At 42.9% G+C, this 16,247-nt stretch overlaps 1 protein-coding gene across 1 annotated transcript in view; it reads right to left on the reverse strand.

The window, feature by feature from the left end:
• The window catches only part of COL9A1 (collagen type IX alpha 1 chain), an 88,517-nt gene that overhangs the window by 12,990 nt on the left and 59,280 nt on the right, over positions 1–16,247 (reverse strand). Inside the window, 8 exon segments of the mRNA XM_018058815.1 lie at positions 2,651–2,839; positions 4,333–4,387; positions 4,706–4,852; positions 8,466–8,498; positions 9,870–9,914; positions 10,784–10,819; positions 11,311–11,382; positions 11,965–12,018. Of these exon segments, the coding sequence (XP_017914304.1) occupies positions 2,651–2,839; positions 4,333–4,387; positions 4,706–4,852; positions 8,466–8,498; positions 9,870–9,914; positions 10,784–10,819; positions 11,311–11,382; positions 11,965–12,018 (631 nt within the window).

Here is a 16,247-nt window from a genome sequence, read left to right on the forward strand (position 1 = left end):
TTTAATGGAACCCAATGCCAAGAAAGGCATGAAGGACAGGGAGAGAACGTTCTTTAGAAAAAAGAAAAGAACAGCCTCACTTCTAGTTTATAAATTATGTCATGAATCCCAGGAAACAGGGGGAAGTCCCAAATACGATCAAACTCTGCTTGATGGATGGACTCAGTGCCAGAGACACGTCTTGGGTTTCAAATATAGAAATATAGTTTTCTTTCCTCCAAAATAAGGTTCACGTGCTGAGGCCCATCCAGCCCCACCAGGACACAACTCTGCACTGCGACTCCCAGCTTCCCAGAAAGTTCTCAGGTCATGTCCCATGTGTTAGGAGTGCTCCTCAGTCCTGCGTGCACATTCAGATCACCTGCAGAATATTTTTAAAGTCTGACACCAAGTAACCAGGCGGCGCTAGTGGTAAAGAACCCGCCTGCCAATGCAGGAGACAGAGGAAACGTGAGTTCAGTCTCTGTGTATGGAAGATCCCCTGGAAGAGAGCATAACAGCCCACTCCAGGATTCTTGCCTGGAGCATTCCATGGACGGAGGAGCCCAGTGGGCTTACAGTCCGAAGTGTCACACAGAGTCAGACAAGACTGAAGTGACTTAGCACCAAGTAACCAGGCCAAGTGGATCGCAGTATCTGGGAAGGGGCTGCAGACGTGGGCAGGGTTGAAGGCTCCTCGGGTAAGTTCCGTGGGCAGCCCGGGCTATCTCCCCTGGGCAGGCTGTCCTGATTCAGCGAGCACACAGACCTCTTCCTTCCTTAGACAGAAGATGGAACTTCAGGAGCCGGCTCCTATGAACTCAAGGTGAAGCTCAGCCCCCAAAATGGGGGCTTCCTTAGAGCTGGAGGAAACAGGGCTGTGATCCCCATCACCCTACAAGGCGGTCCTTCCAAGGGAAGACAGGCAACTGCCCTGCACGAGCACATCTCCACTGGGGGCCCCTCTCCAAAGTCTCTGACTCAGGGAGCCTGGGTGGGTGGGAGGATCTGCCATCTGAACAAGGTCTCTGGTGATGCTGAGGCCACGGGGACCACTCTTGTGAATCACCGCTCTTTGGTTCCCTTTAGTGACCGCACGCAGGCAGAGGAGTCACCGTGGGCCGGGGCACAACAGAGACAGCTAAGCCAACAGTCCGACCACGGTATGGGCTTCCCTAGAATGGTTTACTTTTGCGGGTGAGTGTAGCGTGATCACAGGGAGTACCTCCAGTACGAATCCCTGAACAGAAGCTCAGAGTGGGACCGAGATGAATGGCTAAGGATCCTTTCCGAGAAGAGGTCCAGCTCTCTGTAAGCTGAACTCACAGCTCTCTGCATAGGTGACCTGTCCAGCCTCCAAAAACATGGCAACTGTGCCAAATTCACAAGAGGCCCCAATTAGAGCTCTTTTTTTTTTTAACATGCAGCTTTTCACATGCCAAAAAAAAAAAAAAAAAGTAGTGAACAACACTGTTCCAGCTGAGGGTATTGTGAGCTAAATGCATTTCCCATTCAATTATAGATCCAGAAAGACAGCTTGCTTGACCTCTGACCATTTGCACCATATTTATCCCTAATTGGAGTATCACTGTTTAAAAAACAGAAATCTCTCTCGTTTTGTTTTTTTATTGAAGGATAACTGCTTTACAGAATTTTGTTGTTTTCTGTCAAATGGAAACTTACATTACCATATGTAAAATAGATAGCTAATGACAATTTGCTGTATGGCTCAGAAACCTCTCTTGTTTTTGACACCACGTTTTTCTGAAGTTCCTAGAAAGCTGTCAGTCACTCACTGTGATACAGAAACTCCACACTTTTCATCCTTTTGGTAAATTATCTGGGGCACACTGCCCCCAACCTGACCTACTCACCTGAACTAGCAAGCACCATCTGAGGCAGCCCATTCTTCTGCAAATTCTGCAGAATACCTAACACACTCATAATCCTGTTTTCCTACAAGACACCAGTTTCAAGAGCTTAACTTGCTTTAAATAAAAGAAGAAAACTCTCTCACACCCTCTCAACATGTTAAATAAGGAATACAGTTGTACTTCAGAGCTGAAAAAAATAATCCATCAAAACTGATATACAATGTCACTCTTTAAAAGGAGAGGAGGGTTTCCCTGGTAGTCCAGTGGTTAAGACTCTGCCAGTGTAAGGGGCATGGGTGTGATCCCTGGTCAGGGAACTAAGACCCCATATGCATATTTTTGGCAGAGCCAAAAACAAATAAATAAAAGAAGAGGGAGACAGCTTTAACTCGAGATGAGAACTGCTAACAAGCCTCATTAGTTGAAGTAATAGATACAAACACGCCAGAGCCAGTCGCCATCTTAGAAGACCTCTACAGTGATTTCAGGGTCTCAAAAAACAAACAAAAAATCTGAACGATCCTGAAGTTTATCTTGAACTACGACCAAAGCAGCATGAGTGGAAAAGATCAAGAGTGAAAGTCAAGGAACCTGAATTCTGGTATTGGTTCTACTGCCATCACACACCAAGGTCAAGAAAATACCACATGACAGTGTTTTAATCTTCACCAGCCCCACAGAACAGAACGATAATTTCACGTCACAGACACCTGGCACGTGCCAGGACAAGTGAATTCACCTAAAAAAACAAAAAGGCCAGTGTGTGTTCCTGGTTCCACGTGAGTAAAAGGCCTTACCTTTAGGGCCCCTCACACCGAGAGCGCCAGGGGGACCCTTCATGCCCGGGAGGCCGCGGAGTCCCATCTGGCCTGGAAAGCCATTCTCTCCAGGGGGGCCCGGGGGGCCGGGGGGGCCAGGCCGTCCAGGGAGGCCCGCGGCTCCGGAGTCTGGACGCTTGAGACTCGCAGCCATCTGAGCAAAGTGCTCTACAAGGCAGTAAACAAAACCACCCAGGGAAGTCAGAAACACATAGGCTATTCAAGGGAAATGTGAGCTACTTCAGGTGCCTTTTTTCTAAATGCGTCACCAGAGCTTCAGAACTGGGGGTGAGGGATGAATAAAGCTCGGCTGGTTTTCCCCTGGGGTTTCTGCCCCGAGGTGTCACTGATGCCGCTGTGTTCAGCCCTCTGCGGGGAGAGCTGGTCCTGCTGCCTTGAGGCAGGGGAGGGGATAGAGAACCTTAACCTTCAGGACCCAGCCATTTCCAAAAGGATGAGTGTGTCACCCAGAACCTGGCTGGTTATCTGAAAACCCAGGATGCAACACAGCTGTAAGTGGACATCCTGAAGCTGTGTCAAAGCCAAGGACATTGTCCAGAATTAGTACTAAGACACTGTTTGAGACCTGGGCTCATGTCCTTAGCTTGAACATACTACTTTATGTGAAACATCCTGAGGATCCATGACTTGCTAATAATTTTCCTTCTCAAGTTTTTTTCATTCCTGGAAGATACACCAGATATTAAAGAGAGCATACTTCTTGGGAATGGTCACAATCTGTCTTAAAAAATTTATAACTGTGTAGGCTTTTTCAGGATCCATTGAATAGATCAAGAATCATCTACTAAAACCAGAGAATAAGAACATTTTCCCATTAAAATACTCTAAGGGAAACATTCTAGTGTAATATTTTTTAAAGCTTTGGGTGCGAAGGAGAAAATGAATTTGAAACATATTTCTCACCAAAATTTCTAAATTGGTTACATGTGAATACCCTAGATGGGCCTTATTTAAGTGAGGGTTAGCATAAAGTCATACTTTTCTCAACATGAAATGCTTAAAATGGAAATATCCTTTCAAAATAAGATGTCTTCAATATTGGTTTCCAAATATAGAGGTGACAATTTCATCCTGGAAAACTCTACGCATCTACTTGACAAGCTAGACTATCTCATGAACACATAAAAGGTAAGTGTTTCTTCATGACAGAATTAGTTCCAACTAGAATCAGACAATAAATAGGAACTGCCATAACTACAGATGAATTTAGATAAAGGTTAAGAAATGTGAAAATATATATCACCATTTTGGCAAAATTCCAGTTATAGATTTTCTACCTATGTGGTGCATGAATGGAAATAACGGCCTTAAGCTTCTTAAGGGCAGAAGTCTACTGATCGTTTCTCATATAATCTGCAGAGAGAGCCTAGGTCAATGCCAGGGACACACCAAGGGGTAGGACATTTAGAAGGGAAAGAGCCTGAGAACTTGTTTTCCAAAGGAAGGGGAAAAGTGCGTGTGTGTGTGTGTGTGCGTGTGTGCGTGTGCGCGCGCGTGTAGGCTGACCCAGAAATGTGCTACTTTTCCTTGAGGCTATAAGCAAACGGCAACAAACTACTGAACATAAGTGAAATTAATACTATTCAAAATCCCCCGCCCTTTCAAGCCTACAAAAAGTCAAGCCATGACGATTTATTTACCTTGTATGACTCTCATGCAAACCTGCTGGATGTGCTGATCGGTCGGTGCTCTGCCCTGGGACGGAAAAGACAAAAGCCAGTTTGTCCACGAACGAAGCCCACAAAGAGGGCATTGTTGAATGGAAAACCGACAGGCTGGGCACGGGACCAGTGGCTGGACTTACAGGAGAACTGGCCCCGCGCTCGCTGCGGAGCAGAGGTAGGGTCCCTCCCAAACGCCTGTCCGCAGCCCCCAGCCCCATAGCCCCCCAGACCCCTCCAGTCCCCAGCCCCCAGCACCGCTCCCCCAGCCCCCAGCCCCCAACCCCCAGCTCCCAGCCCCGCCAAGGGGCAGCACCTCCAGAGGAAACCCGCGGAGCCGGCCCGCACTCACCGGGGGGCCCTGGATCCCGGGCAGGCCCGTGGCGCCCTGCTCCCCCTGCACGCCGCGCGGGCCGGGCGGGCCTCGGGGTCCTTCCTCTCCGGGAAGCCCCCGGCTGCCTTCGGGCCCCCTCACGCCAGGCTCCCCGGGGTTCCCCGCCTGGAACACAGGGCGGCGCACGTAAGTCCAGGCTGAACACAAGGAGGGCGCCTGCTTCAGGCTGAAATAAGCACTGACATGAAACTGTAGGTTCAGCGACACTCTGCCTCCCAAGTTGAAAATCTAAGCACCAATAGGTGTTGGCTCAGAGGTTACAAAGCCTCAAGGTGAACACACGTAATGCCACACAAGTAACTCTCCAGTCTCTCAGAATTCCAATTCAAGTAAACACCTTAAAGATCGTTCTTTGAGGCCTAGATATTATTTCTAAATGTTAATGGAAAGAACACAGTTTAAAATCACGTTCTTCATACTTTAAGCCATTTCTAAGAGCAAGTTTGTTTTTAATAAAACGTGTTACCTCTTTTGGGCCACAGAAAGACTAGAGTTCACAAGACATGTTATGCTGTGTATCACCAATACGAAAGCATAAAATAAAGACATTTCCAAGAACATAAGTTATTTAGCCTTTATAACATTCTTTGGAGAATCTGAGGAAGCCAGATGTATCCAGGAATTATAAAACACTAACGTGAATTAAATCAACACATTTAAAATGCTGCATTTAAAATACCAGAACAAAAAGGGTGAGTCCATAATTTATCTAAGGATACAGGAAGTTAAAAATCTAAATATTAAAGATGCTTAAACCACTACAATATTGTAAAATAATTAGCCTCCAATTAAAATGAATAAAATTCTTAAAAATAAAAATAAAACTGTTATCAAAAAATAAAGATGCTTAAAAAAGCAAATCAATTATTTCTTTAAAACAAAACCATATACCAGTTAGAGTTTTCTTCTGAAAGCAGACCATTAAAAGCATCTTTATAGTCCTCAACTACAAAAACTGTTTTAAAGAGAAACTAAATTAATTCATTTTTTGTTAAGCTACCTCCAGTGGAATTTGTGACATAGTTACAGTGACTGCTGTTTACAGAATAAAACTGAGAGGATAAAAGTGAAAGAGCGTGGGGGAATGCCACTGCTCCAGATCTGATATTCATAAAGCTGCTCCATCCGGCTTCCTTTTCATACCGTTTCTCTAGGAGAAGTCAACTCATTCAAACATTCAGATGTTTTAACCTGAAGAAAAATGGTAATGAAGCAATGCTTCCACCAGACACATCTTAAGAAAGCTCAAGGAGTATGCTTTTTCCAATCCCTTTGTATAAAAAAAAAAAAAAGAATGATATTCATCTAAGCCAACTTGTCAAGATTGCTTCTTGAAGAAATTATGGCTTAAAAAGATTTCCTGAGAGTCAGGCTCAAGGGAGAAAGCTAAGGATGTGCTGTGGAACTAAAGCTGGGTATTGTCAGGTCACTAGAATGCAAGATATAGCAACTACTAAAAAACTCCAGTGTGTGTGCTCAGTCGTGTCCAACTTTTTGTGACCCTTTGGACTATAGCTTGCCAGATCCCTGTCTATGGAATTTTCCAGGCAAGAATACTGGAGTGGGTTGCCATCCCCTCTCCAGGGGCTCTTCCCAACCCAGGGACTGGACCCACATCTCTTACGTTCCTGCATTGGCAGGCGAGTTCTTTACTAGTGCCACCTCGGAAGCCCAGACTGCTGCTGCTGCTGCTGCTGCTAAGTCGCTTCAGTCGTGTCCGACTCTGTGCGACCTCATAGACAGCAGCCCGCCAGGCTCTGCCGTCCCTGGGATTCTCCAGGCAAGAACACTGGAGTGGGTTGCCATTTCCTTCTCCAGTGCATGAAAGTGAAAAGCGAAAGTGAAGCCGCTCAGTCTTGTCTGACTCTAAGTGATCCCATAGACTGCAGCCTACCAGGCTCCTCCCATGGGATTTTCCAGGCAAGAGTACAAGAGTAGGTTGCCATTGCCTTCTCCAGGGAAGCCCAGATGCTACATTTTAATTTCATCAGTATTCCTTGGGTAGTGACAGAAAAGATGGGGTGGGAAGGGAGGTGATCAATCAGGAGCTAATTCCTAGTACTGCATCCAAACTTAAATGAAATTAACTCACTTTGATACCTGCATTGTTCATCCTTTTTCTTTTATAACCTGAATTCTCACCTTTGAACATTACTGATTATTTCTAGACAGTGAAGTAGGATTTCCACTGTCAGATTCTATCCAGGCTTACCCTTTACAGTGTTTCTCAATACTAAACCATTTCTGTCGAAGATTCTAAGGCATAAAGATGTTCTTTGAAGCTTGACTGTCACATGGTGTTTAGAGGCTGTATGTACACAGGTGTGTGCAATTGTGTGTGTGTGTGTTAGTCATTCAGTCATGTCCAACTCTTTGAAACCCCATGAACTGTAGCCTGCCAGGCTCCTCTGTCCATGGAATTCTGCAGGCAAGAATACTGGAGTGGGTAGCCATTCCCTTCTCCAGGGGATCTTCCTGACTCAGGGATCGAACCCGGGTCTCTTGTATTGCAGGAGGATTCTTTACCGTCTGAACCACCAGGGAAGCCCAGTATGCACACAGGAAAGATAATATAAAACTTTCCATGTCGAGGCTGCATGGAGAGCCCTGGGCGGGGCGCGGTAACCAAGGCGGGGTGTGTCCTCCCGGAGAAGGTTGGGTAGAGGATTGGGCTAAATGTTGGTAATCTAAGGAAAGAGAAAGAGTGCCCCAAACTAGGGGAACAGCACATGTCATTAAACAGCATATGCCAAGTAAAAAGAACCACAAAGAGATGAGATCCAGAGAGGTCAGAGATGAGGCTGGGAGGCTGCAACAGCTTCACTGAAGGCTTTGGATTCTTTGCCAAGAGTCTGATTTTATTCTACAAATGCTATTCTCGAAGGGTTTTAAGCAAAGGAGGGATAGATACGTAAGCTTTATCTTTTAATCTAGATGTCACTGACTGTCATCTGTTGGACAGAGAGGAGCGGCAGGGATTCCAGACAAAGGAAGGTCTTGGGGATTAACGGAAGTTCCTGATAGATGCCCTTGACACTGAAGTCTGAGCTTCATCCTTTCTCCTTGTAATATCTTAAATTTGTTATTGTATTAAGGTGTATATTCCTTTCAAAGTAGCAAGTCATTCTAGGTTTGCTACTAATTGATTATATAATTCTGAATACATCTAATCTCTATGAACATCAGATTAGTTTCTGAAAAGTGATAAACTGAAGGAGCTGATCATTTTCTAGCCCTAATAGTTATCCATATTTTCTTGTGTACCATGCCTATATCTTACTTCTCCAACTAGACAGGATATTATGAAAATCCTCCAATACACAGGATATTATGAAAATTACTGAAATATTTGCAATGATATGACTGACAATGAAATTCAGTTATGTTCTTGTCACTGCAAAGCACAGGTCAGTTCTTGTAAAACAATCCATTTGTGGAAGAGATTACAATATATACTCAGTGAGCCATTTATAATATGAAAAAAAAAAAAAACCTTCCTTTAGAGTGGTTAGGTCAAAAGGCAGATCCATTTACACTTATGAGTTTTTTCTCCTTTGAACTAATTCACTACTTAAAGCATAAATTCAGACATTAACTTCCTTAAAGGTAAGTCCTTTTAGAATTGAATTTTACAGAATGATTTCATAAAGTAATGCATTCTGTTTTTATAGCTTTGTTGATATTTTATTTTTATACCATTACTATTCATTATACTTACAGATCCCTTTGGGCCAGGTAATCCTATATCTCCCTAAATCAATAAAATGAAATCATATTAGAACAATGTATTCACATTTGATAGTTTACTAAAAAACACTGAAAAGGTTATCATGCTGCCAAAGTCAATAGAAAACCATGAACAGAAGAAGCCTGACACTGCAGGAAAAAAATACGAGTCAAAATTTGGATTCTGGTCCCAGTTCTGCTATTTAATTTCATGACCCTGTGTAAACTTTGTAAACCCCCAGCCTTTGGCTAACTCATCTGTTAAATAGTAGGGTTGAATCAGGGCTCTCCAAGGTTCCATCCAGATCTAAAATGCTAAGTGCTGAGAATTAAAACATGGAAGTCAAAAGATATTAAACTAGCATGCTGTTATAAAACATAATAGACATTTAAATCAGATGACTTCATTTTTTAAATTCTAGCAGTGTTCTTAAAAATCCCTCAAAGTCTATCAAATCGAATATGCATGCTTTAAAAAAAAAAAAAAGCTTGCATATCTCCTCCCACTAGCTCTAGGTATGAATTCAGCTCACGTTAGCACATTGGTGCATGTTCATTACAAAACAAGATGATTTTTCAACATTCTCTTAGCTTATAAAATGAACAGTTTCAACAGAATATAAAATTGAAGTCATCCTTTTCTAGTTTATCTAATAGTTAGGAAGCTTTGTCTAATTCAGATGTTACGTTTATATTAACTCTAAATCCTAAAAAACCTGAATAAAATATTATTCAGCATTTTCTCCTGAACCAAAAACCCTCTGAAACTACTTTCTGAGAATTCTGTCAGTCCCACAGCAAAGGACCAAATGTGACTTTCCACACTAGGTAGGTCCTGTTTGATTGCATTGTGACCGGAAGGAAGAGCCCGCAGACAGAAGTGCTGGAGGCAGTGACGGTTTGTTCTTCTCCCTGCCTTCCTGGAGGTTCAGCAGAAGCCTCCTCTGGAGCTGGTTTTAGACTCCAAAAGGCCGTGGAAAACACCCGCAGTCAAGCTTGCGAGCCACAGCTTTCTATCTACAATAAACTATTCATATAAACCACAATGAAACTTTAGCTTTGTTTCCATGATAAGCACTGTTCATAGACTTTCTGCAGTCTTATAAGAATCACCTGGAATTTCTAGATGGAAAAAAAATGAGCAAACGTGCCCTCTAAAGGGAACACTTGGTCCTCTCAGTGCTTTAGGCCAGGTCTACCAATGCCGGAGTATTTCCCCTGCATTTTACTTGACCGTGGCTCAGTTCTGAGGGGTGGTTTGCGAGTTTATGTAAGAAACATCTTAGCCCTGAAAGAAGTCAGCAGGATAGCAGGGCCAGAGGAAAGAAGAAGGAAATATATCTGATACAGTTCAAAACCAGTGAGGCTCCACCAACATCCAGGAAAAATGTCTTACGAGTTCACCCCTTTCTCCAGCTTCACCCTCTTCACCAGAGGCGCCCTAAAAATTAAAAGTCACATTTTAAAAGTTCTTAGTCCCTTAGTTCAAATTTACCCAGTCAACACTGATAAAAATTCAGAAGTTCCCACAGTGCTCCCAAGGTCACACAGAAATACAACATGTCCTTAATGGTTTTCCAATCTAGCTGTCAGGGGCTAGTCCAACCCAGGACCCAGACCAGAGAAAAGCCAGAAGATGAAGTTTGAATTTCAGTTAAAGTTAAGGATGAATGACTGTGTCAGCAACTGGATAATTAGGTAAGACTTAAAAAGGGCTCTTATAGGTGGCAGGGGGTGTGTGTGTGGGGTGGGGGGGGAACCTCAGGACGAAAACTAACTCTAATTCATATGCATTGTATTTGCTAAGTTCTTAGTGAAGAAAAGCCAAAACACTGATGAGGCTATGGAGGCTCCATCAGACTGGAGTAAACCCATCTGGTGAATGAGAGAGAGGGCCACTCTTTTCAAAGGAAGGATAGTGTGTATTCTGGAAGGCAGGGCCACCGTTAGCTTGGATTATTAAAACAGTAGATAAGGTTACAGACCTAATTAGACCCTGGGTCTCACTCACTATACCCGGTGCTCAGGGCTGGTGCACTGGGAAGACCCTGAGGGATGGGATGGGGAGGGAGGTGGGAGGGGGTTTCAGCATGGGGGACACAAGTACACCCATGGCTGATTCATGTCAGTGTATGGCAAAGACCACTACAGTATTGTAAAGTAATCAGCCTCCAGTGAAAATAAATAAATAAAGCCCTTGGAGCCTCCACAGTCTACCCACACCAGCAGATCAGCCCGTGCCCCCTGCTGGTGAAACACATTAGCACCCGTTAAACACACGCTTCTCAGGATTCCAATGCCGGGACCTACCTGTTCACCCTTTGGACCAGGTTCACCAACTACACCCTGCAATGAATAAAACACGCTTTTTCAGTCTTTTGAGGTTTTTACAACCTCAAGTGAACCAACTCCACTACGGGGCTGGTGAACAGGAACAAGGATGAATATTCTCCATCTCCTCACTCTCTAGCCAGAGTCGCATCAGACCTGGAGAAACTCACAACAGTGCAAAATCACTGGTGACCTGAAGTGCCCTCTGACCACATTCATGTAAAATGTGACGAGTAAGAACAGAAATTGAGAACTGAATCGGAAGTGTGATTACAGCTGAAATTTTTCCTTTACTCGTCTTTTATTTGTCTTCCATCTGATAAATGATTAATAGATTCTTTTGCTTCTTAATCTCAGCTTTCCGTAATTTTAGAAATCTTTCTTGATAGTTCTCTATGGCAATGTCTAGAAAAATACTCCATTGGGCCAAAAGCAAGCTTGGTTTCTCAACATAGTAGAAATCACCCTTCCAAATAAGGAACTTTCCAGAGGGCTGGGTATCTTACCCTGTCACCTTTCATCCCAGGAAGTCCAGGGGGGCCAGGCAAGCCAGGGAGGCCGGGGCTGCCAAGAGAACCCTGAAATAAAACACATCCCCCAGACCTACTGTTACTGCGATGCTGAGAGCACACACACCAGATGTTAACTCATGCCTAGGATAGAAGTGCTGCGGTTGGTTTAACGCTGCTGCTCAGACTTCCCACTCTCCCAGATCTCAGGAGAAGACAGTCAGGCCCTCCTCCATCCCACTTCTGAGCTCCCCAATTCCCAGGTTTGCACCCCTTCCCAACAGTGGGCTCTTTGAGCTGAGTCCCTGCCTCCTCAGCTGTGTAAACATCACCGCTGGAGAAGTGAAAGGCAGCTTTCACACATGGTTCTCTCCAGTCCAAGAACAACCATGGCCAAATGGAGCACTTCGTATCTCCCCCAGTTTTAAAATAAATGCTACAAACCACACTGATAAAAATACCCTCTGAGGGTCTCCTAGATTTAATTTGAAATTCCCCATTTACATTTCACACATTCACATAGGAACAGAAACCAACTAGGATGATTCAATTACCTGTTGCAAATTGCTTTTCTCTCTTTGCTTCCTTTAAAAATTTTATTATGTTTTGCATAAAGCAAATCCACTGCTGAGGACTAGAAACGCTACTCACCAGTTTACCTGGTGGCCCTGGGGGTCCCACTGGTCCTACTTCACCTCTGCTGCCCTAGAAACACACAAGCAGGACAGTCAACCAGGCAGTCTGCCAAAATGCAAATGCATGTTTACTACATCAACAAAGCAACCAAGCTACCTAGGTTTTTGTTTACACATATATAAAGGTCACCAAAGTGTTCTCCCCGTCTTCGACTGAAGGCAGAGACCTTTATATAAGCTGTCTGCAGCCTCCTCAGTGTTCATCCTGAGCTCTGACAGGCCTAACACTGCTCACTGTGAATAGAGACTGTTCGATAGACATCACTCCTGAAACATCAACAGGAAGTAACAATTAGGAATTTTCAGCATGTACATCACCCTCCAACTTAGATTATGGTTATTTGTGTACACGCTTTATCCTCTCATTTAGCCTATGTGTTCTAGAGGTATAGGCATAGTAACATTTTGAATTCCACATAATTGTCTAAAACCCAGAGTAAATCTCAGGTCTACAGTACATTTTAAAGCAGTAGCTGGCAAATGACCTTGAACCTCAGAAGAGTGAAAAGACTCAGGACAGAGATGTTTGCCTTTAAATTACCTCTGCGACTTCAAAAGGACACACACAGAAGAAATTCATAAAGTTTCCAAAATAATTCTTTGCGCCACTCATTCCACATGTGTCTTAAAAGATTAAAGACTTTGGAAAGTACAATTTATAATGTAGTTGCACCAAAAGAACACTCTAATTTCATTCTGTGAACTAATTTCAATTTTTTATTGGAAACGCTAAGCCCTTTGAGAAAAGGAATCACATGAACTCTTCCATTTCTTTCCCTGAGAATTTCATACACTTCTTTGAAATCTGCTAAAAGCTTGTTTCACTTCTAATGAATGTTCAACTAAAGTTGAACATTGAGGTTGCTGGATAAATAATTACATTTCCTGGATGAGGTACATGACAATGAAAGTAGTCTTTTGAGTTTGTTTGTGTTTAAAATGATATGACAACATATTAATGCTTGATATTTATAAGTGCTGATAAGATTATCCTGATCTGACCCATATGCTATTCCTTCATCTATAAAAAGAACAAAATGTCAAGATCCATAAACTCTCTGCATTTCCAATTGCTCTAAAGGATCAAGAAATGTCAGCCAAATTACAAGCCTCTATGAGCTATAATTTCATGACAGCCGTTTCTTATGACTTATAGGTGATTTAAACAAAATGCTCTTAAGCGCTTTATGGTAAAGCTGAAGCTCCAGTACTTAGGCCACCTGATGCGAAGAGCAGCCGACCCATTGGAAAAGACCCTGAGTCTGGGAAGGATTGAGGAGAGGGGGAGAAGGGAGTGACAGAGGATGGTGGGATGGCATCACCAACTCAACAGACATGAGTTTGAGCAAACTCTGAGAGATTGAGAAGGACGGTTAAGTGCTTTACAAAAACTTTCATATGAATGTTCTGTCTAATGTGTGAGTTTGAATGACACATTGGTCCTTAACCCTTGTGAGCAGCCTGGAAGCCCAAAGCAGTGCCTCATGAGGACAGATGCTGGAAAGAGGCAAGTCAGGTGAAAGTCAGCCGCTATGACAGATTCTTCTTTGTGTCTCTACACATAAAGGTTTCACCCCATTCCTTTGCTCCAGCACTTTGAAGTTCAAGGTAGATTTTCTTCAGTATATCTGCTCTGCCGGCATTTTCTAATTATTTCTGAATTGTGTCCTGATTAAGATCCTAAATATCAATGGGATAAAATGACCTTAATTCACAGAACGATTAATAGTCACTGGTGGAAAACATAATTAATCGTGTCAGAAAGGGAAAGCAAGGTTCTTGACACAACCTCAAGTATTCATTTCTAAGTATATGAACCATTATGCCATCCTATCCAAGACAAAGATGATTGATATACCTTTTTTTGTCTTCCACAAACCAAAGGGCTAAATGAAAATAAAGGATTATGAAACCTTTCACTTACTTTTTGGAGAGATTAATCATCTTTTCAGGCAAACACAAAGATTCTCTGCTAGAATCTTATTTTCTCTGTCTTTCACGAGCTGGTATTATTCAGTTTCTAGTCTTTTCAAAGCCCTGGCAGTCCTTGGTAAAACCAGTGAAAAGCTCAGAACTCAATCTAGGTAGCCCACTCTGCTGACCGACAGCCACAACAGGGCCACACACCTAGGACCAAGGGAGGGCTGGGTGAAAAGTTGAGCAGTCACTCTCCTGCCCTTGCACAAATACATGGCATGTGGGTCTTTGTTTTTATTTTACTTCTGTCCTATAAATCCTTTGCCATTCTGAACTTAGGCATTTCTATAGAAATTAATTCACTGTGAAAATAAAAGTTAGTTTATTTTCACAATGACCAAACAGCTACAAATGTTAGGGCAAGTTATTCTCATGGCCATTCTGAAGATTTCTGTCTGTTCTAAAAACATGGATATTCTTCCCCTTAGTTCTTTAATTTCACCTGTAACTTTGGACTCAGAGGGAGAGGGAGAGGGTGGGATGATTTGGGAGAATGGCATTCTAACATGTATACTATCATGTAAGAAGTGAATCGCCAGTCTATGTCTGACGCAGGATACAGCATGCTTGGGGCTGGTGCATGGGGATGACCCAGAGAGATGTTATGGGGAGGGAGGTGGGAGGGGGGTTCATGTTTGGGAACGCATATAAGAATTAAAGATTTTTAAATTAAAAAAATAAAAAACTAAAAAAAAAAAAGAATTCCAAGTGGCAAAAACAAAAAATTATGTTACAAAAAAAAAAAAATTCACCTGTAACTAAGATGAGCATGAGCAATCAAGATAGAAACAGTAATCTTTAAAAACACAGGTTAAACTAAATACATCCTGCAGGGAGCCATTCACCCTAACCTGGTAACCACACGTGTGCTAAATAAATGATAAATCTCTAATGTTTCAAAAGCTGTAGTGAAACCATATTTTCAGATGTGGCCAGGGAGGTTGGTAGGGAAATGGTTATTCTGCCACATGGCTTATATTGCAAACCCCACGACAAAATCACGGCTTTTAACAGGAGAATTGGAAGGAACCAGAACAATAGGCAAAATCCTTCCACTGAAAATGTGAAGACCATTAAAAAAAATGCTCTATTTTTTCTCTTGAGTGCTCTGAGCCACCATATGTATCTCCAACATGTTAAGATACATCTGCCAATTCATCTCTATTTAAGAAGGCAATCAAAGCTTTAAAAAAGATGCAGACTTTTACCAGTAATTGCCAACTCTGCCTGAGTATTGGAATCCCCTAAGGAGTTGTTAGAAATATATTTCACTGGTGTCTTCACCACCCCACCTCCCCATTCCCCTCCACCGCCCACCCCTCAGCCCCCAGTCCTGATTCTGAAGATCTGGATAAGACCCAGGAATCTGTTGGGGGTTGTGTTCTGTTTGAATATCTTCACCAGCTTTACTTAGACTTTTGTTGACTGCTCACTGCAGAAGTTCCATAAACACTAAACTCTTAAATTTGCTAAATATGTTTTGTGTTATTAGAATTTGCCAAGCTAACTTTAAACAAAAGATATCCAGCAGAGCCTTGACTTTGGAGGCACTGGAGGGTGGAGATGAGGACCTGGACACCAGGTCTGAAGTCCAGCTCTGTTGTGCACCAGCTCAGTCCAGGCAGGCAACTCAACCCTTCTGTGTTAGTAGCAATAGTGTTAGCTGCTCAGTCGTGTCCAACTCTTTGTGACCCCATGGACTGTAGCTGCCAGGCTCCTCTGTCCATGGGATTTTCCAGGCAAGAACACTGGAGTGGGTTGCCAATCCCTTCTCCAGGAGATCTTTTCGACCCAGGGATCGAACCTGGGACTCCTGCATTGCAGGCAGATTGTTTACCATCTAAGCTACAGGGAAGCTCTTCATCTGTTTCCTCATCTGTTAAGTGGGTTTTGAGAGGATTAAATAGATACATGAAGCACTTAGTACAGTATCCAGCTCATAGTAAGCACCACAGATATGCTAGTTACTATGCTCATCCAAGGTTTTATCCAAGGAATAAAGACATCAGTCAAAACTATGGTTTTCAATCAAATGATTCATTACATGTTCTTTGCTTTTCAAACCTCCCAAATTTCTTTAAAAGCACAAGTCATGCTTGGGGAAAAATGTCTCTAGTCCTCATTTTTTGAGTTTCTGTCAAGACCATTGATCACCAAGAAGGTACTCTTTTTATAAGCAAACACTACCAGCTACTTTGCAAAGCTCATTTCAATAAATACAAATGGATACTTCAATAAAGAAGTCTCCCTTTTAAAATGGAA

This window comes from Capra hircus, chromosome 14, assembly GCF_001704415.2.
Source record: "Capra hircus breed San Clemente chromosome 14, ASM170441v1, whole genome shotgun sequence".
NCBI lineage: Eukaryota > Metazoa > Chordata > Mammalia > Artiodactyla > Bovidae > Capra > Capra hircus.